Source organism: Oncorhynchus gorbuscha, linkage group LG10 (genome assembly GCF_021184085.1).
Source record: "Oncorhynchus gorbuscha isolate QuinsamMale2020 ecotype Even-year linkage group LG10, OgorEven_v1.0, whole genome shotgun sequence".
Lineage (NCBI taxonomy): Eukaryota > Metazoa > Chordata > Actinopteri > Salmoniformes > Salmonidae > Oncorhynchus > Oncorhynchus gorbuscha.
The window spans coordinates 30,270,810-30,296,097 of NC_060182.1; the positions used below are offsets into that span (position 1 = coordinate 30,270,810).

At 44.0% G+C, this 25,288-nt stretch overlaps 1 protein-coding gene across 6 annotated transcripts in view; it reads right to left on the reverse strand.

Moving 5' to 3' along the window:
• The window catches only part of LOC124045844 (histone deacetylase 7-like), an 87,489-nt gene that overhangs the window by 44,058 nt on the left and 18,143 nt on the right, over positions 1–25,288 (reverse strand). For 3 of the 6 annotated variants that reach the window (XM_046365554.1, XM_046365553.1, XM_046365558.1), the window contains exon 2: positions 19,879–19,947. In XM_046365554.1, coding sequence (XP_046221510.1) covers positions 19,879–19,947 — 69 coding nt within the window. The other 3 variants (XM_046365555.1, XM_046365557.1, XM_046365556.1) reach the window with 3 other exon arrangements.

Genomic DNA, 25,288 nt, shown 5'->3' on the forward strand with positions numbered 1-25,288 from the left:
CACACACACACACACACACACACACACACACACACACACACACACACACACACACACACACACACACACACACACACACACACACACACCAGCTGCCCTCCTGAGATCATTTTTTAAAGTAGTCTATTATTTGGTTTCCTGCTCAGGCAAGGAAGCCCTAGTGATTAGAACTCAGGTTTCAGCCACGGACAGGGAGACAGGGACAAAGAGACAGGGACAAAGAGACATGGGCAGGGACAGAGACATGGGCAGAGACAGGGACAGAGACATGGGCAGGGACAGGGACAAAGAGACAGGGACAGAGACATGGGCAGGGACAGAGACATGGGCAGGGACAGAGAGACATAGGCAGGGACAGAGACATGGACATGGGCAGGGACAGAGACAGGGACAGAGAGACATGGGCAGGGGCAGAGACGTGGGCAGTGACAGAGACATGGACAGAGAGACATGGGCAGGGACAGAAAGACATGGACAGGGACAGAGAGGCATGGACAGAGAGACATGGGCAGGGACAGAAAGACATGGACAGGGACAGAGAGGCATGGACAGAGAGACATGGACAGGGACAGAAAGACATGGACAGGGACAGAGAGGCATGGACAGAGAGACATGGACAGAGAGACATGGGCAGGGACAGAAAGACATGGACAGGGACAGAGAGACAGGGACAGATTGGTTAGGACAGAGAGACATGGACAGAGAGACAGAGACATGGACAGAGAGACAGGGACAGAGAGACAGGGACAGGGACAGAGAGACATGGACAGAGAGACATGGACAGGGACAGAGAGACAGGGACAGAGAGACAGAGACAGAGAGACAGATAGACAGGGACAGAGAGACATGGACAGAGAGACATGGACAGGGACAGAGAGACAGGAACATGGGCAGGGACAGAGAGACATGGACAGAGAGACATGGACAGGGACAGAGAGACAGGGACAGAGAGACAGAGACAGAGAGACAGATAGACAGGGACAGAGAGACATGGACAGAGAGACATGGACAGGGACAGAGAGACAGGAACATGGGCAGGGACAGAGAGACATGGACATGGACAAGGACAGATAGACAGGGACATGGGCAGGGACAGAGACAAAGAGACAGGGATAGAGAGACAGACAGAGACAGGGACAGAGACAGGCCCAAAACAACAAGCCAACCACGCTTCAAAAACTATCTGAAAGATATGAAAACACACACAGCAGTGCTTCTTCTCTCTGTGAGCTATAATTAGTCAGAAGTGCTACCCCCTCTTTACTCATCTTTGAACAGACCACATCCTCTTTTAACTCCTTCTTCTTCTCTCGGTTTTACTGGCCGTATTCAGTCTCAGCTCTCACAGACAGACATGGCCGAGCTCTGCTTTGCTCTGGGCCATCCCATAACACCACTAGAGATCAGGGGGCTGGTGTAACCATGGTAACCACGGCAGGCAAAAGGAAGCACAGTTTATAAAAACACAACAATGAGAGAGAAAGAGACACTTCCTGTTTGCAGAGTTTAGCTTCTTCCGAGCCAGTCACTTCTGATGAGATATTTATGAATCGTAAAGCTATAACCAAAGTGAAGCTCACAGTGGCCAAATTAACAGAAATACACACGCCAGATCAAATATAGAACATATGCTAAATGTACACTTTACTACTGTTCTGAGAGGAACAGTAGTAAACGGAATGTACACCAGATGTCTCTACAAATAAACCATGAGTGTAGAGCTCTACAACTATTCAGACAGGCTCAGTCAAATGCATGTGCTGCGAGCTCAGTATTGTCAAGACCAAGCTATTCAAGACTGTTATATTTTCTTCTTCACTTTAAATTGGAGCTGAAAGACCAGGGGCCAGCAGGAGTCTCCTCTCCTCCTCTCCTCCTCTCCCCCTCTCCTCCTCTCCCCCTCTCCCCTCTCCTCCCTCTCCTCCTCTCCTCCTCTCCCCCTCTCCTCCTCTCCCCCTCTCCTCCCTCCTCCCTCCTCCTCCCCCTCTCCTCCTCTCCCCCTCTCCAGCCCATAGCCCAGCCAGTAAATGGCTGAAGGGGAGCTGCTACCCATTCAACTGAGTTGATTAATGTCTAACTCTCACTCCATAGGCCCTGAGGACATCAAACTAATTAACCAACAGCAACAGAGAGAGGAGAGATGGAAAGGGTTAGTAAGGGATTGATAGTAAAAAAACAGGTCATTGACTCCTAGAAAACTGAATGGGGCAAGTATTTTGTTGTTACCAATGCAGCCATTTTGATCTCAATATCAGATCATATCTGGGCAAGAATTACGTTTTCAATTAACATGGTCAAAAATAAACAAAAATAGGTTTTTAGCAAAGAGCAATATCTCAAGCAAGATTTTTGCTGAGACTGTCTGGGAGTGGTCTGAGTTAGAAGGGGAAAACAGAAAACTAGCTGTTATTGGCAGAGAGGTTTGGAACTCCTTCTTATTGGTCTATTAACTAATTTACTGCCTGGTGATGTCATCAGGCAGGCAAAAACTCCATCCCACCAAAGCAGGCTGACATTTCAGGCTGTCTTTTCAATAGTGCTGAGCGATTAACTGACATGTCTGTTATTTTTCAGTTTTTAAACAACTAATTGACTGACATCGGTTCAATAATTTGAATACATTTTCCTTGTGTGCTCAATGCACAGCTTCTTTGGAGATAAATCAGATCCAGCCTGAACTGTGCAATGTAGTAAGAAGTTGTAGTTTACAACAGGCCGATATTCTACATAGTTTAACGCATAAAAAGTGGTAATTAACTACAATGACCATAATCCATTGAGCATCTACTTGTAAGGTCTATTTTTCTTTTACGCCTGCTACGGAAGAGACAAAGAATGTGCGATCGGGCTCATGTTGTGAAGATCTTCGTGGGCTATACTCAGCCTTGTCTCAGGGTAGTAAGTTGGGGGTCTGTTGATATCCCTTTAGTGGTGTGGGGTCTGTGCTTTGGCAAAGTGGGTGGGGTTATAACCTGCCTTGTTGGCCGTGTCCGGGGTATCATTGGACAGGGCCACAGTGTCTCCCGACCCACCACTGTCTAAGCCTCCAGTATCTATACTGCAATCGTCTATGTGACAGGGGGCTAGGGTCAGTCTGTTATATCTGGTGTAATTCTTATCTGGTGTCCTGTGTGAATTGTAAGTATGCTGCCTCTAATTCTCGCCCTCTCCCCCGTCCCAGAGGACCTGATCCCTAAGGACCATACCTCAGGACTACCTAGCCTGATGACTCCTGGCTGCCCCCAGTCCACCTGGTCGTGCTACTGCTCCAGTTTCAACTGTTCTGTCTGCGGCTATGGAACCTTAACCTGTTCACCAGACGTGCTAATTTGTCCCGGACCTGCTGTTTTCGACTTTCTGTCTCTACCGCACCTGCTGTCTCGGCCTCTAAATGCTTGGCTATGAAAAGCCAACTGACAACTACTCCTCAGGCTGTTGCACCCTCTACAACCGCTGATTATAATTTGACCCTGCTGGTCATCTATGAACATTTGAACATCCTGAAGAACAATCTGGCCTTAAATGGCCATGTACTGTTATAATCTCCACCCGGCACAGCCAGAAGAGGACTGGCCACCCCTCAGAGCCTGGTTCCTCTCTAGGTTTCTTCCTAGGTTTCTGTCTTTCTAGGGAGTTTTTCCTAGCCTCTGTGCTTGTACACCTGCATTGCTTGCTGCTTGGGGTTTCTGCTTGATGCTGGGTTTCTGTACAGCACTTTGTGACATCTGCAGATGTAAAAAGGACTTTATAAATACATTTAATTGATTGATTGATTGATATACAGTGCATTCGGAAAGTATTCAGACTCCTTCACTTTTCCACATTTTGTTACGTTACAGCCTTATTCTAAAAAAAAAGTTTTTAAATGTTACTTAATGTACACACAATACCCCATTGGGACAAAGCGAAAACAGGTTTTTACAAATTTTTGCAAATGTTTTTAAGAAAATACCGTATTTACATATGTATTCTGAGCCTTTGCTATGAGACTAGAAATTGAGCTCAGGTGCATCCTGTTTACATGGATCATCTTTGAGATGTTTCTACAACTTGATTGGAGTCCACCTGTGGTAAATTCAATTGATTGGACAAGATTTGGAAAGACAAACTCCTGTCTAATATAAGGTCCCACAGTTGACAGTGAATGTCGGAGCAAAAACCAAGCCATGAGGTCGAAGGAATTGCCCTTAGAGCTCCGAGACAGGATTGTGTCGAGGCACAGATCTGTGGAAGGGTACCAACAAATGTCTGCAGCATTGAAGGTCCAAGAACACAATGGCCTCCATCATTCTTAAATGGAAGAAGTTTGGAACCACCAAGACTCTTCAGAGCTGGTCGTCCAGCCAAACTGAGCAATTGGGGAAGAAGGGCTTTGGTCAGGGAGGTGACCAAGAACCCGATGGTCACTCTGACAGAGCTCCAGAGTTCCTCTTCCAGAAGGACAACAATCTGTAGAACTGCACCAATCAGGCCTTTATGGTAGATTGGCCAGACAGAAGCCACTCCTCAGTAAAAGGCACATGACCACCCGCTTGGAGTTTGCCAAAAGGCATCTAAAGGACTCGGACCATGAAAAAAAAAGATTCTCTGGTCTGATGAAACCAAGATATAACTTTTTTTCCTGAATGCAAAGCGTCACGACTGGAGGAATCCTGGCACCATCACTACAGTGAAGCATGGTGGTGGCAGCATCATGCTGTGGGGATGTTATTCAGCGGCAGGGACTGGGAGACTAGTCAGGAACGAGGGAAAGATGAACGGAGCAAAGTACAAAAAAAGAAAAAGAAAAAGAAAAGAAAGAGAAATCCTTGATGAAAATGTCCTTGAGTGGCCCAGCCCGGACTTGAACCCGATCGAACATCTCTGGAGAGACCTGAAAACAGCTGTGCAGTGACACTCCCCATCCAACCTGACAGAGCTTGAGAGGATCAGCAGAGAAGAATGGGAGAAACTCCACAAATACATGTGTGCCAAGCTTGTAGCGTCATACCCAAGAAGACTCGAGGCTGTAATCACTGCCAAAGGTGCTTCAACAAAGTACTGAGTAGTGGGTTTGAATAATTCTTTGAATGTGATATTTAAATTATTATTTTTTATAAATGTGCAAAAAATGTCTAAAAAAACTTTTTGTTTTGCTTTGTCATTATGTGGTATTGTGTGTGGATTGATGAGGGGGAAAACAGTTTTATCCATTTTAGAGTAAGGCGGTAACGTAACAAAATGTGTGAAAAGGGAAGGGGTCTGAATACTTTCCGAATGCACTGTAGAGAGCAGCTGTTGCGTCGCGAGGTATCTCTACCTGAAAATACAGGATGTAAGTAATTGATAGTTGGTAATCAGCAGTCATAAAAGTATGCCTTACTTCCTTTGAAGGACTACAAAATAGTGATTTTGTCAGACAGCATAGGTAGCAGGTCTATGGTGATGAGATGACTTGAAATTAAATAATACATTCATCAAATAGAACAAATGTAATATATACAACAACTTAAATATTTTATTAAAGTAAAGTAATGTGAATAAATTATGGTTAATAAGTGATAATCATTAATGGACAGTCGCTACCATCACAGGACTTTTATTAATTGTGTTATTCTGTGTTATTACAGCATTCAAACCAAATAATCAAAAAAACGTGACTATTTTTAATAATTGAACCCGAAACTGAACCGACATCAAAACGCACTAATCTCTCAGCACTACTTTTCAAACAGCTTACACTAAAAAGGCATTGTCATAATGTTGACATTACAGTAATATTCCAACCTCAGTGTTGAAAACATAGGCAAAACATGTTTTTGCCTGCACTGGGCCTTTAAACAATGATAGTGTTTTTGTCTTAACCATTGCTAAATCAACCTTGTGCAACCCAGAATCTCCAATTATAGTGTGTGTCGACCGCAATCCCAGATACCCTGATCTGTCAGTACTTCTACATCCCCTTCTCACTCTGTCTTTCTCTCAGTTCCATCTCACTCGCTCTCTCTTTTTCTCTCTCTCCCTGTTTTACTCAACCCCTCTTTTTCCCCTTCTTTTTGAGGGTCTGAAGGAATCCACAGCTGTCAGCGGCTTTCAGACCCTCTGCTTCAGAAGCAGCGGCCTTGCAAACAGTAATGAGTCATTAGGACATCAAGAAATGGTCGCCTAAAGTCGTCAGGATATTGTGTCATGGTCCATTGGAGGTTTCTTCTAGTTCCCGGTTGGTCCCGAGGATATTTTTAGGACTTTCTTAGGATGTTGTGCCTTCGTCCCCCTGGAGGATTTGTCTAGTTCCCCGTAGGTCCCAGGGACATCCCCGAGGACATTTTTAGGATGTTCCTTTGGGACCATCATGCAACATTCTTAGAAAATTCTCAGAACGTCAGAGGGATAACGTCACGCCGAAACCCTTCATCAAATCAAAGTTCCTTTGTCACGTGCCCAGAATACAACAGGTTTCACCTTACAGTGAAATGCTAACTTACAGGCTCTAACCAGGTATTAGGTGACCAATAGGAAAGTAAAGAAATAAAAACAACAGTAAAAAAGACAGTGAGAATGACAGTAGTGAGGCTATGTACAGTAGTGAGGCTATGTACAGTAGTGAGGCTATGTACAGTAGTGAGGCTATGTACAGTAGTGAGGCTATAACAGTAGTGAGGCTATGTACAGTAGTGAGGCTATGTACAGTAGTGAGGTTATGTACAGTAGTGAGGCTATGTACAGTAGTGAGGCTATGTACAGTAGTGAGGCTATATACAGTTGTGAGGCTATGTACAGTAGTGAGGCTATGTACAGTAGTGAGGCTATGTACAGTAGTGAGGCTATAACACTATAACAGTAGCGAGGCTATGTACAGTAGTGAGGCTATGTACAGTAGTGAGGTTATGTACAGTAGTGAGGCTATAACACTATAACAGTAGCGAGGCTATGTACAGTAGTGAGGCTATATACAGTAGTGAGGCTATGTACAGTAGTGAGGCTATGTACAGTAGTGAGGTTATGTACAGTAGTGAGGCTATGTACAGTAGTGAGGTTATGTACAGTAGTGAGGTTATGTACAGTAGTGAGGCTATGTACAGTAGTGAGGTTATGTACAGTAGTGAGGCTATAACACTATAACAGTAGTGAGGCTATGTACAGTAGTGAGGTTATGTACAGTAGTGAGGCTATGTACAGTAGTGAGGCTATGTACACTAGTGAGGTTATGTACAGTAGTGAGGCTATAACACTATAACAGTAGCGAGGCTATGTACAGTAGTGAGGTTATGTACAGTAGTGAGGCTATGTACAGTAGTGAGGCTATGTACAGTAGCGAGGCTATGTACAGTAGTGAGGCTATGTACAGTAGTGAGGCTATGTACAGTAGTGAGGTTATGTACAGTAGTGAGGTTATGTACAGTAGTGAGGCTATAACACTATAACAGTAGCGAGGCTATGTACAGTGGTGAGGTTATGTACAGTAGTGAGGCTATGTACAGTAGTGAGGCTATAACACTATAACAGTAGCGAGGCTATAACAGTAGCGAGGCTATGTACAGTAGTGAGGCTATGTACACTAGTGAGGCTATAAACGTAGCGAGGCTATACACAGTAGTGAGGCTATGTACACTAGTGAGGCTATAAACGTAGCGAGGCTATGTACAGTAGTGAGGCTATGTACACTAGTGAGGCTATAAATGTAGCGAGGCTATATACAGTAGTGAGGCTATAACAGTAGCGAGGCTATGTACAGTAGTGAGGCTATGTACACTAGTGAGGCTATAAACGTAGCGAGGCTATACACAGTAGTGAGGCTATAAACGTAGTGAGGCTATATACAGTAGTGAGGCTATGTACATTAGTGAGACTATGTACAGTAGTGAGGCTATATACAGTAGTGAGGCTATAACAGTAGTGAGGCTATAACAGTAGTGAGGCTATATACAGTAGTGAGGCTATATACAGTAGCGAGGCTATGTACAGTAGCGAGGCTATAACAGAAGCGAGGTTATGTACAGTAGCGAGGCTATAACAGTAGCGAGAATATTTAATAGAGAGGCTATGTACAGTAGCGAGACTATAACAGTAGCGAGGTATTGTACAGTAGTGAGGCTATAACAGTAGCGAGGCTATAACACTATAACAGTAGCGAGGCTATGTACAGTAGTGAGGTTATGTACAGTAGTGAAATTATGTACAGTAGTGAGGCTATGTACAGTAGTGAGGTTATGTACAGTAGTGAGGCTATAACACTATAACAGTAGCGAGGCTATATACAGTAGCGAGGCTATAACAGTAGCGAGGCTATGTACAGTAGTGAGGCTATGTACACTAGTGAGGCTATAAACGTAGCGAGGCTATACACAGTAGTGAGGCTATGTACACTAGTGAGGCTATAAACGTAGCGAGGCTATGTACAGTAGTGAGGCTATGTACACTAGTGAGGCTATAAATGTAGCGAGGCTATATACAGTAGTGAGGCTGTAACAGTAGCGAGGCTATGTACACTAGTGAGGCTATAAACGTAGCGAGGCTATATATAGCAGTGAGGCTATAACAGTAGCGAGGCTATAACAGTAGTGAGGCTATGTACACTAGTGCTAGGCTATATACAGTAGTGAGGCTATAAACGTCGCGAGGCTATAACAGTAGCGAGGCTATGTACAGTAGTGAGGCTATGTACAGTAGTGAGGCTATAACAGTAGCGAGGCTATGTACAGTAGTGAGGCTATATACAGTAGTGAGGCTATGTATATTAGTGAGACTATGTACAGTAGTGAGGCTATATACAGTAGTGAGGCTATAACAGTAGTGAGGCTATGTACAGTAGTGAGGCTATGTACAGTAGTGAGGCTATATACAGTAGTGAGGCTATATACAGTAGCGAGGCTATGTACAGTAGCGAGGCTATAACAGAAGCGAGGATATGTACAGTAGCGAGGCTATAACAGTAGCGAGGCTATGTAATAGCGAGGCTATGTACAGTAGCGAGACTATAACAGTAGCGAGGTATTGTACAGTAGTGAGGCTATAACAGTAGCGAGGCTATGTACAGTAGTGAGGCTATAACAGTAGTGAGGCTATATACAGTAGTGAGGCTACGTAATAGCGAGGCTATGTACAGTAGCGAGACTATAACAGTAGCGAGGTATTGTACAGTAGTGAGGCTATAACAGTAGCGAGGCTATGTACAGTAGTGAGGCTATAACAGTAGCGAGGCTATATACAGTAGTGAGGCTATATACAGTAGTGAGGCTATATACAGTAGTGAAGCTTTATACAATAGCAAGGCTTTCTACAATAGCGAGGCTATGTACAGAAGTGAGGCTATAACAGTAGCGAGGCTATAAACAGTAGCGAGGCTATGTACAGTAGTGAGGCTATGTACAGTAGTGAGGCTATGTACAGTAGTGAGGCTATGTACAGTAGTGAGGTTATGTACAGTAGTGAGGCTATAACACTATAACAGTAGCGAGGCTATGTACAGTGGTGAGGTTATGTACAGTAGTGAGGCTATGTACAGTAGTGAGGCTATAACACTATAACAGTAGCGAGGCTATATACAGTAGCGAGGCTATAACAGTAGCGAGGCTATGTACAGTAGTGAGGCTATGTACACTAGTGAGGCTATAAACGTAGCGAGGCTATACACAGTAGTGAGGCTATGTACACTAGTGAGGCTATAAACGTAGCGAGGCTATGTACAGTAGTGAGGCTATGTACACTAGTGAGGCTATAAATGTAGCGAGGCTATATACAGTAGTGAGGCTATAACAGTAGCGAGGCTATGTACACTAGTGAGGCTATAAACGTAGCGAGGCTATATATAGCAGTGAGGCTATAACAGTAGCGAGGCTATAACAGTAGTGAGGCTATGTACACTAGTGAGGCTATAAACGTAGCGAGGCTATATACAGTAGTGAGGCTATAAACGTAGCGAGGCTATGTACAGTAGCGAGGCTATGTACAGTAGTGAGGCTATGTACAGTAGTGAGGCTATGACAGTAGCGAGGCTATAACAGTAGCGAGGCTATGTACAGTAGTGAGGCTATATACAGTAGTGAGGCTATGTACATTAGTGAGACTATGTACAGTAGTGAGGCTATATACAGTAGTGAGGCTATAACAGTAGTGAGGCTATAACAGTAGTGAGGCTATATACAGTAGTGAGGCTATATACAGTAGCGAGGCTATGTACAGTAGCGAGGCTATAACAGAAGCGAGGCTATGTACAGTAGCGAGGCTATAACAGTAGCGAGGCTATGTAATAGCGAGGCTATGTACAGTAGCGAGACTATAACAGTAGCGAGGTATTGTACAGTAGTGAGGTTATGTACAGTAGTGAAATTATGTACAGTAGTGAGGCTATGTACAGTAGTGAGGTTATGTACAGTAGTGAGGCTATAACACTATAACAGTAGCGAGGCTATATACAGTAGCGAGGCTATAACAGTAGCGAGGCTATGTACAGTAGTGAGGCTATGTACACTAGTGAGGCTATAAACGTAGCGAGGCTATACACAGTAGTGAGGCTATGTACACTAGTGAGGCTATAAACGTAGCGAGGCTATGTACAGTAGTGAGGCTATGTACACTAGTGAGGCTATAAATGTAGCGAGGCTATGTACAGTAGTGAGGCTATGTACACTAGTGAGGCTATAAACGTAGCGAGGCTATATACAGTAGTGAGGCTATAAACGTAGCGAGGCTATGTACAGTAGCGAGGCTATGTACAGTAGTGAGGCTATGTACAGTAGTGAGGCTATGACAGTAGCGAGGCTATAACAGTAGCGAGGCTATGTACAGTAGTGAGGCTATATACAGTAGTGAGGCTATGTACATTAGTGAGACTATGTACAGTAGTGAGGCTATATACAGTAGTGAGGCTATAACAGTAGTGAGGCTATAACAGTAGTGAGGCTATATACAGTAGTGAGGCTATATACAGTAGCGAGGCTATGTACAGTAGCGAGGCTATAACAGAAGCGAGGCTATGTACAGTAGCGAGGCTATAACAGTAGCGAGGCTATGTAATAGCGAGGCTATGTACAGTAGCGAGACTATAACAGTAGCGAGGTATTGTACAGTAGTGAGGTTATGTACAGTAGTGAAATTATGTACAGTAGTGAGGCTATGTACAGTAGTGAGGTTATGTACAGTAGTGAGGCTATAACACTATAACAGTAGCGAGGCTATATACAGTAGCGAGGCTATAACAGTAGCGAGGCTATGTACAGTAGTGAGGCTATGTACACTAGTGAGGCTATAAACGTAGCGAGGCTATACACAGTAGTGAGGCTATGTACACTAGTGAGGCTATAAACGTAGCGAGGCTATGTACAGTAGTGAGGCTATGTACACTAGTGAGGCTATAAATGTAGCGAGGCTATATACAGTAGTGAGGCTGTAACAGTAGCGAGGCTATGTACACTAGTGAGGCTATAAACATAGCGAGGCTATATATAGCAGTGAGGCTATAACAGTAGCGAGGCTATAACAGTAGTGAGGCTATGTACACTAGTGCTAGGCTATAACAGTAGTGAGGCTATATACAGTAGTGAGGCTATATACAGTAGCGAGGCTATGTACAGTAGCGAGTCTATAACAGAAGCGAGGCTATGTACAGTAGCGAGGCTATAACAGTAGCGAGGCTATGTAATAGCGAGGCTATGTACAGTAGCGAGACTATAACAGTAGCGAGGTATTGTACAGTAGTGAGGCTATAACAGTAGCGAGGTATTGTACAGTAGTGAGGCTATAACAGTAGCGAGACTATGTACAGTAGTGAGGCTATAACAGTAGTGAGGCTATATACAGTAGTGAGGCTACGTAATAGCGAGGCTATGTACAGTAGCGAGACTATAACAGTAGCGAGGTATTGTACAGTAGTGAGGCTATAACAGTAGCGAGGCTATGTACAGTAGTGAGGCTATAACAGTAGCGAGGCTATATACAGTAGTGAGGCTATATACAGTAGTGAGGCTATATACAGTAGTGAAGCTTTATACAATAGCAAGGCTTTCTACAATAGCGAGGCTATGTACAGAAGTGAGGCTATAACAGTAGCAAGGCTATAAACAGTAGCGAGGCTATGTACAGTAGTGAGGCTATAACACTATAACAGTAGCGAGGCTATGTACAGTAGTGAGGCTATATACAGTAGTGAGGTTATGTACAGTAGTGAGACTATAACAGTAGTGAGGCTATGTACAGTAGTGAGGCTATAACACTATAACAGTAGCGAGGCTATGTACAGTAGTGAGGCTATGTACAGTAGTGAGGTTATGTACAGTAGCGAGGCTATGTACAGTAGTGAGGTTATGTACAGTAGTGAGGCTATGTACAGTAGTGAGGCTATGTACAGTAGCGAGGCTATGTACAGTAGTGAGGTTATGTACAGTAGTGAGGCTATGTACAGTAGTGAGGCTATGTACAGTAGTGAGGCTATAACACTATAACAGTAGTGAGGTTATGTACAGTAGTGAGGTTATGTACAGTAGTGAGGCTATATACAGTAGTGAGGCTATGTACAGTAGTGAGGCTATATACAGTAGTGAGGCTACGTAATAGCGAGGCTATGTACAGTAGCGAGACTATAACAGTAGCGAGGTATTGTACAGTAGTGGGGCTATAACAGTAGCGAGCCTATAACAGTAGCGAGGCTATATACAGTAGTGAGGCTATATACAGTAGTGAGGCTATATACAGTAGTGAAGCTTTATACAATAGCAAGGCTTTCTACAATAGCGAGGCTATGTACAGAAGTGAGGCTATAACAGTAGCGAGGCTATAAACAGTAGCGAGGCTATGTACAGTAGTGAGACTATAACAGTAGTGAGGCTATGTACAGTAGTGAGGCTATAACACTATAACAGTAGCGAGGCTATGTACAGTAGTGAGGCTATGTACAGTAGTGAGGTTATGTACAGTAGTGAGGCTATAACACTATAACAGTAGCAAGGCTATGTATAGTGGTCCTTCTGTAGCTCAGTTGGTAGAGCATGGCGCTTGTAACGCCAGTGTAGTGGGTTCGATCCCCGGGACCACCCATACGTAGAATGTATGCACACATGACTGTAAGTCACTTTGGATAAAAGCGTCTGCTAAATGGCATATATTATTATATTATTATTACAGTAGTGAGGTTATGTACAGTAGTGAGGCTATGTACAGTAGTGAGGCTATGTACAGTAGTGAGGCTATGTACAGTAGCGAGGCTATGTACAGTAGTGAGGCTATATACAGTAGTGAGGTTATGTACAGTAGTGAGACTATAACAGTAGTGAGGCTATGTACAGTAGTGAGGCTATAACACTATAACAGTAGCGAGGCTATGTACAGTAGTGAGGCTATGTACAGTAGTGAGGTTATGTACAGTAGTGAGGCTATAACACTATAACAGTAGCGAGGCTATGTACAGTAGTGAGGTTATGTACAGTAGTGAGGCTATGTACAGTAGTGAAGCTATGTACAGTAGTGAGGCTATGTACAGTAGTGAGGTTATGTACAGTAGTGAGGCTATGTACAGTAGTGAGGCTATGTACAGTAGTGAGGTTATGTACAGTAGTGAGGCTATAACACTATAACAGTAGTGAGGTTATGTACAGTAGTGAGGTTATGTACAGTAGTGAGGCTATATACAGTAGTGAGGCTATGTACAGTAGTGAGGCTATGTACAGTAGTGAGGCTATAACACTATAACAGTAGCGAGGCTATGTACACTAGTGAGGCTATAAACGTAGCGAGGCTATATACAGTAGTGAGGCTATAAACGTAGCGAGGCTATGTACAGTAGCGAGGCTATGTACAATAGTGAGGCTATGTACAGTAGTGAGGCTATATACAGTAGTGAGGCTATGTACATTAGTGAGACTATGTACAGTAGTGAGGCTATATACAGTAGTGAGGCTATGTACATTAGTGAGACTATGTACAGTAGTGAGGCTATATACAGTAGTGAGGCTATAACAGTAGTGAGGCTATAACAGTAGTGAGGCTATATACAATAGTGAGGCTATATACAGTAGCGAGGCTATGTACAGTAGCGAGGCTATAACAGAAGCGAGGCTATGTACAGTAGCGAGGCTATAACTATGTACAGTAGTGAGGCTATATACAGTAGTGAGGCTATGTACATTAGTGAGACTATGTACAGTAGTGAGGCTATATACAGTAGTGAGGCTATATACAGTAGTGAGGCTATAACAGTAGTGAGGCTATATACAGTAGTGAGGCTATATACAGTAGTGAGGCTTTATACAATAGCAAGGCTTTCTACAATAGCGAGGCTATGTACAGAAGTGAGGCTATAACAGTAGCAAGGCTATAAACAGTAGCGAGGCTATGTACAGTAGTGAGGCTATAACAGTAGTGAGGCTATAACAGTAGCGAGGCTATAAACGTAGCGAGGCTATATACAGGCACCAGTTAGTCAGGCTGATTGAGGTAGTATGTACATGTAGATATGGTTAAAGTGACTATGCATATATGCTAAACAGAGAGTAGCAGTAGCGTAAGAGGGGTTGGCGGGTGGTGGGACACAATGCAGATAGCCCGGTTAGCCTATGTGCGAGGGCACTGGTTTGTCGGGCCAATTGAGGTAGTATGTACATGAATGTATAGTTAAAGTGACTATGCATATATGATAAACAGGGGTTGGGAGGAGGCACACAATGCAAATAGTCCGGGTAGCCTTTTGATTACCTGTTTGGGAGTCTTATGGCTTGGTGGTAAAAACTGTTGAGAAGCCTTTTTGTCCTAGACTTGGGTGGCTCTTTGACAATTTTTAGGGCCTTCCTCTTACACCGCCTGGTGTAGAGGTCCTGGATGGCAGCTTAGCCCCAGTGATGTACTGGGCCGTACGCACTACCCTCTGTCGTGCCTTGCGGTCGGGACCCAAGCAATTGCCGTTTGGCCCATTCTAGTTTGTTGGTGATATGGACACCAAGGAACTAGAAGCTCTCAACCTGTTCCACTACAGCCCCGTCGATAAGAATGGTGGCGTGCTCGGTCCTCCTTTTCCTGTAGTCCACAATCATCTCCTTAGTCTTGGTTACTTTGAGGGATAGGTTGTTATTCTGGCACCACATGGCCAGGTCTCTGACCTCGTCCCTATAGGCTGTCTCGTCGTTGTCGGTGATCAGGCCTACCACTGTTGTGTCGTCTGCAAACTTAATGATCGTGTTGAGTCGTGCCTGGCCATGCAGTCGTGGGTGAACAGGGAGTACAGGGGGTACTGACCACGCACCCCTGAGGGGCTCCAGTGTTGAGGATCAGCATGGCAGATGTGTTGCTACATACCCTCACCACCTGGTGGCGGCCCGTCAGGAAGTCCAGGATCCAGTTGCAGAGGGAGGTGTTTAGTACCAGGATCCTTAACTTGGTGATGAGCTTTGAGGGTACTGTGGTGTTGAACGCTGAGCTGTAATCAATAAATAGCATTCTCACATAGGTGTTCCTTTTGGCCAGGTGGGAAAGGTTAGTGTGGAGTGCAATAGAGAATGCATCATCTGTGGATCTGTTTGGGCGGTATGCAAATTGGAGTGGGTCTAGGGTTTCTGGGATAATGGTGTTGATGTGAGCCATTACCAGCCTTTCAAACAACTTCAATGTTACGGACGTGAGTGCTATGGGTCTGGTGTCATTTAGGCAGGTTGCCTTTGTGTTCTTGGACACAGGGACTATGGTGGTCTGATTGAAACATATTGGTATTACAGACTCAATCAGGGACATGTTGAAAATGTCAGTGAAGACACCTGCCAGTAGGTCAGCACATGCCTGGAGCACACGTCCTGGTAATCCGTCTGGCCCCACAGCCTTGTGAATGTTGAACTGTTTAAAAGGTGTTACTCACGTCGGCTACGGAGAGCGTGATCACACAGTCGTCCTGAACAGCTGATGCTCTCATGCATGCCTCAGTGTTGCTTGCCTCGAAGCGAGCATAGAAGTGATTTAGCTCGCCTGGTAGGTTCGTGTCACTGGGCAGCTCGTAGCTGTGCTTCCCTTTGTAGTCGGAACCGGTGTAGTACAATTCAACTTTAGCCCTGTATTGACGTTTGGCCTGTTTGATGGTTCGTTGGAGGGCATAGCAGAATTTCTTATAAGCTTAGAGTCCCGCACTTTGAAAGCGGCAGCTCTACCCTTTAGCTCAGTGCGAATGTTGCCTGTAATCCATGGCTTCTGGTTGGGGTATGTACGTACAGTCACTGTGGGGACGAGGTCCTCGATGCACTTATTGATAAAGCCAGTGACTGATGTGGTGTACTCCTCAATGTCATCGGAAGAATCCCAGAACAGGTTCCAGTCTGTGATAGCTAACCAGTCCTGTAGTTTAGCATCTGCTTCACCTGACCGCTTTTTTTTATAGAGTCACTGGTGCTTCCTGCTTTAATTTTTGCTTGTAAGCAGGAATCAGGAGGGTAGAATTGTGGGACCTAAAGGGAACGTCGCTGAATGTCCTCAGGACGTCCCCTGTTTGCTGGGTTGTGAGGTTATTCGGTTAGTCACTCCCTTAAAGCCAGTGTGTGTGTGTGTGTGTGTGTGTGTGTGTGTGTGTGTGTGTGTGTGTGTGTGTGTGTGTGTGTGTGTGTGTGTGTGTGTGTGTGTGTGTGTGTGTGTGTGTGTGTGTGTGTGTGTGTGTGTGTGTGTGTGTGTGTGTGTGTGTGTGTGTGTGTGTGTGTGTGTGTTTCCACCCCTCCTTCCACCTCCAACATCAAACACATTCCCCACAGCCCCAGTGAGATAAGACACTCAACACAGCAACTCTCTCAAAGAGACTCTGCATGGCCCACTCAACACCCAGGCCCAACATACGTCAACACACCCATATCAACAACCCTCACAACAACACACACCTGTCTCAGCCATGCCACCACCGTATCGCCACCACTGTATCACCACAACATCTCTTAGCAAGAAACTAAAACAAACATTGTTACGGACAGCCAGTCGAGTCAAGTGTTGCTGTGCTGTAAGCTACATGGTGTGATATGAAAGGTTGCACTTGTCTTGCATGCATCAATTACTGCGGTTTCATTCTACGTCATGTATTATTTAAGAAGAGGATGCACCCAGTAAAGGACTACATAGCACTCTCTCAACAAGCCTGTTGCACTGAACCGTGGAGGAGCAACCTGTACTGTATAACCATGACTACAAAGTGAAACACAACTTCCTGCATCACCCTGAGAGCAGAACAGACAGGTGAACGAAAGTTCCCGCCACTTGACCCAGAGGTCAGCGGTATGGGGACGTTGTGTAGTGAACCCTGGTCTGGCTCCTGGGTGGGGAGAGAGGGATGAGAGGAGAGAAGAAAGGCCCCTGGATTGCTAACCCTAAGCTACTATGAAAACAGAACATTCATGGCCAGCCCAGCTTGGCAGAGACACAGAAAGGAAAGAGGACAGTTTCTGCTACATTTACTCCTCTCAGAGAAGAGGGGAGGCTACAGTATAATTCAGTGGTTAAGGTAAACGGCATATGAGTGCACACAAAAATGCGGATAGTGACATCTTTCTGACATCCGTGCATCTCTCTTTTCTCTCCTGTCTCTCGCCAAGTTTAAGTCCCGGTGTCCTTCTGCAGTCATCAAGATGTCTTTCTGTCCCTCTCCCGATCGCACACTCTCTGAGACTTAGAAACTTTAACAACTGTTCTGAGAAAACCATGAATATGCAGAGTCACGCTTTTCTGACTGAATGAACAACAGAAGAGGGCATTAAAATTCTTGGTAACACACACGCGCATGTACACACACACACACACACACACACACACACACACACACACACACACACACACACACACACACACACACACACACACACACACACACACACACACACACACACACACACACACACACACACACACACACACACACACAAAACGCACGCACTCACACTGAATACATAACTGCAAAACCCACAGTCGTTATCGGAGACCAGAAACGTATCCATCTCCAAATCCAGTAAGAAAACCTCAGAGCTATGAGTAGATTTATTTTCTTGGTTCCTGGCGTTCAAAGTTAACACAGGTAGACCATGACACCATTAGCAGAGCATCAGGCCATTAACTGACTTGAGCTCCTGGTGCAGAGCTGGGAGTTTGCTTAAGGTGACTTGGTAACTTTTTAACATGTCCAACTGGCCTGAGAGGTAAATGCTATATGTATATGCTGCCGTTATGAAACCAATTCCTGGACAGCATGACTAGGGACACAACTTACAGGCCTGCCTCAGGGATCGAGACTCACATTTCACATTCAACAATGTTTGGTTCCACAGATAACAAGGTCTGTCACCACAAGGAATATGTATCTAACTGTATCAAATTATTTCATGGATCTAAAGGACAGCAAACGATCAATCTATCCAACTTCAGTCGAGTTGTATACAGGACTAATAGTCTCTGCATCCCTGACGAAAAGTTCAATTGAACCCTCTGGGCTTTTTCTCTCAAGACAGCAACGGGAGGGAGTCAGCTGACCCGGGTTTCAGTCAGAAACAGGAAACGTGATCTTTACTGCAGCTCCTTGCAAAACAATCTTGCTATTGTTATCTCCATTTTCCTCCGTTCCTGGTATGTTAAGGGAAATGTAAGACTATATTTTTTTGGAGGGTTCGTGACTTCTCATCCCCTTCACTCTACGTATCGCAACCCTTCACTCTGTGGTTTCACAAGCAACAAATACCTTTGTCCGGACAAACAGCAAACCACAGACACGTACTTGGTTCCAGACTCTGAATAGGCTGGCATGATCCAAATCCAAGCGGAGCTTCTTGCTATGGGATGATACACTACCGCCTGGGCACGTAACACATCGCAGACGCAGTACCTCTCCCCTGGCATGTGGCAGTAGAATCACAACAGGGGGATCTGAGGAACAACCCGAGGAACAACAGCACAGTGCTGACGGACCACGGCCTAGTTTTAATTACCTCATTGATGTAACTTCAATTAAGGGGGCTTGTTGTGTGTCTCATCAGAGCAACAGCAGCAGCAGCTAGCGGAGAATGAGACGCGCAGCCCTCTGATGAATTGCGACAGGGACAGAGGAGAAGGGCCGTGTCAGTTGGCCTGGACGGACACACGTGAAACTGGACACTGCAGCCTCGGCCATGACCTCACTCTGTTTTTCTAAGGAAATCGGGCTCGTTTGGAAGGATGGAACATAAGCCTGGCACAGCAAGAGCTAGCAGTCAGAGCAAATACATACACTCAGACTGTAGCCGCCAGTGCCAACTATTCCACACACGTAATAAGCATGTTAGCCTTTACAATGAACACTGATTGATAGTTCAAACAGGATTCATCCCCATCAGACTCAAAACAACAACATACACAGTACATGTTTTACTTGATCATATGTACTGTGTTTGTCATTCTGGGAGGACTTTGTGGTGTGAAAACATAAGAATATAGGATCCCCTATCCAAAAGATATGATCCCCTACCCTACTGTAGTGTTGTGATGTGTGTACGTGTGTGTGTGTGTTGCTCTAAAAGTTCATATATCTAGAGAATCACGTGTTTCAAGTGAAAATACTTTACTTCCTCTGACAAATCATGAACTATGACATGCTCATCATCATTAGCAGCGCTCAACCCAGAACAATGTTTTCTCCAGGATATTTCCATATTTGTCCGCGCATAGATTGTTATAGACATACAGAATAGACTAGATCTGAAACGTTTCTGACAGCTGCAACACTGTTCTGACCTGTTCAAAGAACCTTGAATAGTGGGTGGGTTGGTGACATGCAAACAGATGTAGCCCATCTAAAAAAATTGACTCATTCTGAAAAAGATATATATATATATGTAGGTCAGGCCTATTCTGAAGACCGTGAGCTGATATGCAGCAATGAGTTGTTACATTGTTATTTAACGGCTGAAGTGACACATTTAGGGGGCCTACCTGCCACTCTTGAAAAAACGCTGTCCCGTTGGTCTTTGTCTAGGGTAGGTCCCGACGCCGTGATTGCATCTGCAGAACGGAGAGAGAAAGTTCATTATTCACAATCATCAGAGCAATGAACTATCAATGTTATCAAACATATGTATCAAAAGTCTAGGCTGTCTAAAACAAAGGACCTTACACAGCTTCCAGGAGAAAAAAAAGAAAGAAACACGTTGCTTCCGATAAAAAGTATCGCTTCACGATCGCGAACTTTCTTGTAACAATTCCACAACGGAATTCATTTTCTCACTCGGAGAAAACCTGTTGCCCTGGCCTGAACATCTGCTCTGAGGGGATGCCATGGAAACGAGAAGGGAGAGAAATAACATGCCTACATTTACAAGACGGCCCTGCGAGGAGAGGTTTGATTGTAAAGCCCCAATTAAATCGGCTTGTTTCAAAACGTTGCCAACCTATTTGTAGAATGACAGACCTGGCTGCGGCGCACATAAACATAACCAGTATGATACATTCCCAGGTATATAGAGTACTCTACTGCTGCAATATAACCTCGAACAAGTATCTGAGATCTCGCAAGTTATGGGCATGAACGACAAGGTGTTACCTTGTAAGAATAAGTCACAAAATAACTCCACATTCTAAAACGGGCTACTCCTCCAAAATCAAAAACAAAAAGGCAATGATATGATTCGTCCTGTGAAGCCTAGGCTATTTGTGAAAGGACTTACAGGGAACGGGACCAGGGTCAAAGGATGAGAGTCGTCAGTAGTACAAGAGAGTGAGGAAGAAAGAGTTGTCGCAAGCAACTTGGTAAGTCCAGCCCCTGAAGAAGACGAAAATAGAAATCTAGGCGGGTAGCACCAAAAATAGCGTTGACATCACACAACTTCTCTCTGCCATTGTTTCAGCATAGGAGCTTCCTATTGGTACACTCTGTAGCCAATCCGAACACCGTACTTTTTCCTGTCCGAAACTTTGTTCATAGTTTTTGTTCAGATGGCTTCTACAGCTCCACCTGCTGACATGGCAACCACTGTTTATTGCAAGAGAATAACTATGTTATAGTCCTCTACTCGTACTTTTTGGACAACGCTATTATAAACATGTAATAACTTGTGTAATAATACATATTCTCTGTTCCAATATGTTTCTCAATGTAGCATTTCTATGTGAACTTATGACATCAATCAAGTAAACCAAATAGTATGACATAGAGTTTACAAGTGCTCTCGTAGCTATTGTCTCAATTAGCAGCATGTATGGTTATAGCAGAGAAATATGGAACTCTGAGAAAAGGTGAAAGTTCAAATGTAATTTGTCAGCTTCATCTGGGCATCTTCAATTTCACAGACAACTTCTATGAAATGTCTTTATGAATGCGTACAGTAGCTCCTAGGAAATGGTGAGATCTAAATAGTTACTAAGTGCTTCCTGTCTATCTGGTGGACAAGGTAACCCATGCACATGACTTTATCTGTCACCTCCCACGAACTCTTCCTGTGACCCTAATGCCAAGTTTAAAAGTAACAATACGAATAGTGATGTTTGGATTAAAACATCCGAATGACACAGTTGTCTACAGATGTAGGATCTTAACTTGATCACCCTGTTGCAGGAGAACTTTCTTGCAATGCACAACATTTTTTACTTGTTGTGTATTTGAGGTTTAAAAAGGATTCTGAAGTTTGTCATTTCCACTTTGCAATTTCAGACTTGATTTTCCCTTACAAAAACTGTATCAACCCCTACAAAAATGTCTATTAATTATAACCCACATAATAATGCACATGTCCTGCTGTAGCAAACAGACTCAAAATCAGATCCTACATGTGTACATCTTTTGCAGAGGAGCAAATAACACAATATGAGGGTTTGAGGTGGGAGTCGAGCATCACCTGCGTGTGCTGGGTGTGTCTTCAGGACAGGAAATGACAGAAAGTGATCTATGATAAAGAGTTCAGTCCATCCTTCAAAGGCTGGTTTCCCCGGCTTGAGCACTGCTTTCATTTCCACTCAACCTCCGTGATGCACTTTTCAAGCTCAACAGTAAAACAAACTGCTCATGCACACCAAGAACGAAACCTAATGCAGGCTGTGCTGTGGGTTATACTCGCCTTCACATGCGTATGCACAGGGGGAGCCCAGCACCCTTACCAGAAATCCTCCCAAAGTGTGGGTGTTTATGAGTGTGTGCATGTGTGTGTGGTTTGTCTTGTCAATTACACAATCCCCCAGTCTGAATCACGTCCGGCATGAGCTGAAAATAACAAGACCACAGTGTGTGTGACAGCGAAACGGCACAGCAGGCTAGCAGCCCACAGGGAGGCACACACACATGATCACAAACACAGGCAGAAGTTTAGGCGCACTGTCGAGGCGCTGGCCTATGTGAGCCACGCTGCACTGTAACACCCAAAGGTAAAAGACAGGCAGCAGTGACCAATCTGTTGCTCTGGTTGAGACGGATGTTAAACTGTTTTATTTGACCCATATCACGCTGTGTCAGAGACGTGATGCATACAAACACTCTTTTGGAGTGACTGTATAAGACACTAAGAATTTCTAAGAATGTAATTCAATCAAAAATGTCTCCAAAATGTTTAAACAGAGGCTGGACATACAGCGGGCCCAGTTAAAACATGTTGAAATGTATTTTTGTAGAATATTTACCACGTTCAGATGTCAGTTAATTTGAGGGGAAGAGGCCTCTGTGTTAGTTATATATGTACAGGATGTGGTCAGCTGTGAACTACATGTATTTACAGTTGAAGTCGGAAGTTTACATGCACTTAGATTGGTTGCAGTCATTAAAACTCGTTTTTCAACCACTCCACACATTTCTTGTTAACAAACTATATTTTGGCAAGTCGGTTAGGACATCTACTTTGTGCAAGTCATTTTTCCAACAATTGTTTACAGAGAGATTATTTCACTTATAATTCACTGTATCACAATTCCAGGGGGTCAGAAGTTGACTGAGCCTTTAAAAAGCTTGGAAAGTTCCAGAAAATTATGTCATGGCTTTAGAAGCTTCTGATAGGCTAATTGACATAATTTGAGTCAATTGGAGGTGTACCTGTGGATGTATTTCAAGGCCTACCTTCAAACTCAGTGCCTCTTTGCTTGACATCATGGGAAAATCAAAAGAAATCAGCAAAGAACTCAGAGAAAAAGTGGTAGACCTTCACAAGTCTGGTTCATCCTTGGGAGCAATTTCCAAACGCCTGAAGGTACCACATTCACATGTACAAACAATAGTACGCAAGTATAAACACCATGGGACCACGCAGCCGTCATACCGCTCAGGAAGGAGACGCGTTCTGTCTCCTAGAGATGAACGTACTTTGGTGCAAAAAGTACAAATCAATCCCAGAACAACAGCAAAGGACCTTGTGAAGATGCTGGAAGAAACAGGTACAAAAAGTATCTATATATCCACAGTAAAACGAGTCCTATATTGACATAACCTGAAAGGCCGCTCAGCAAGGAAGAAGCCACCGCTCCAAAACCGCCATAAAAAAGACAGACTACGGTTTGCAACTGCACATGGGGTCAAAGATCCTACTTTTTGGAGAAATGTCCTCTGGTCTGTTGAAACAGACCGTTTTGTTACTAAAGCACCTTATACCACCCACCACTCTGACCTGTATAATCTAGTCGGCTGGCCCTCGCTACATATTCGTCGCCAGACCCACTGGCTCCAGGTCATCTACAAGTCCATGCTAGGTAAAGCTCCGCCTTATCTCAGTTCACTGGTCACGATGGCAACACCCACCCGTAGCATGCACTCCAGCAGGTGTATCTCACTGATCATCCTTAAAGCCAACACCTAATTTGGTTGCCTTTCCTTCCAGTTCTCTGCTGCCTGTGACTGGAACGAATTGCAAAAATCACTGAAGTTGGAGACTTTTATCTCCCTTACCAACTTTAAACATCTGCTATCTGAGCAGCTAACCGATCGCTGCAGCTGTACATAGTCCATCGGTAAATAGCCCACCCAATATACCTACCTCATCCCCATACTGTTTTTCTTTTTTTTCTTTTCTGCTCTTTTGCACACCAGTATCTCTACCTGCACATGACCATCTGATCATTTATCACTCCAGTGTTAATCTGCTAAATTGTAATTTTTCACTCCTATGGCCTATTTATTGCCTACCTCCTCATGCATTTTGCACACAATGTATATAGACTCTTTTTTTTCCTACTGTGTTATTGACTTGTTTATTGTTTACTCCATGTGTAACTCTGTGTTGTTGTCTGTTCACACTGCTATGCTTTATCTTGGCCAGGTCTCAGTTGTAAATGAGAACTTGTTCTCAACTAGCCTACCTGGTTAAATAAAGGTGTTCTCAACTAGCCTACCTGGTTAAATAAAGGTGAAATAAAAAATAAAAACAGAAAAACAGAAATAGAGCTGTTTGGCCATAATGACCATCGTTATGTTTGGAGGAAAAAGGGGGAAGCTTGCAAGCCAAAGAACACCATCCCGTGAAGCACGGGGGTGGCAGCATAATATTGTGGGTGTGCTTTGCTGCAGGAGGGACTGGTGCACTTCACAAACTAGATGGCATCATGAGGTAGGGAAATGATGTGGATATATTGAAGCAACATCTCAAGACATTAGTCAGGAAGTTAAAGCTTGGTCTTCCAAATGGACATTGACCCCAAGCATGCTTCCAAAGTTGTGGAAAAATAGCTTAAGGACAACAAAGTCAAGGTATTGGAGTGGCCATCACAAAGCCCTAACCTCAATCCCATAGAAAATTTGTGGGCAGAACTGAAAAAGTGTGTGCGAGCAAGGAGGCCTACAAACCTGATACAGTTACACTTGCTCTGTCAGGAGGAATGGGCCAGAATTCACCCAACTTATTGTGGGAAGCTTGTGGAAGGCTATCCGAAATGTTTGACCCAAGTTAAACAATATAAAGGCAGTGCTACCAAATACTAATTGAGTGTATGTAAACTTCTGACCCACTGGGAATGTGATGAAAGAAATAATTGCTGAAATAAATCACTCTCTCTACTATTATTCTGACATTTCACATTCTAACTGACCTAAGACAGGGAAGGTTTACCAGGATTAAATGTCAGGAATTGTGAAAAACTGAGTTTAAATGTATTTGGCTGAGGTGTATGTAAACTTCCGACTCCCACCTGCACAATTACACTGACAAGGACTCTCAGTTTCACACACATATTATAATCAGGATCAATACACAAAATAAGACAACGCTTCCAAAAAGGGCAAGATGAGTCAAAACCTAAACCATGTTCCACGGCAAGATCCTGGGATGCCTCTTAATTACATTATCATTGACAACATTTTTGCAACTTTGCTGTACATTCCAACTCAAGTCAATAAGACATAGAAAGATACAGATTATTTTAGGCCTTTCAGGACAAG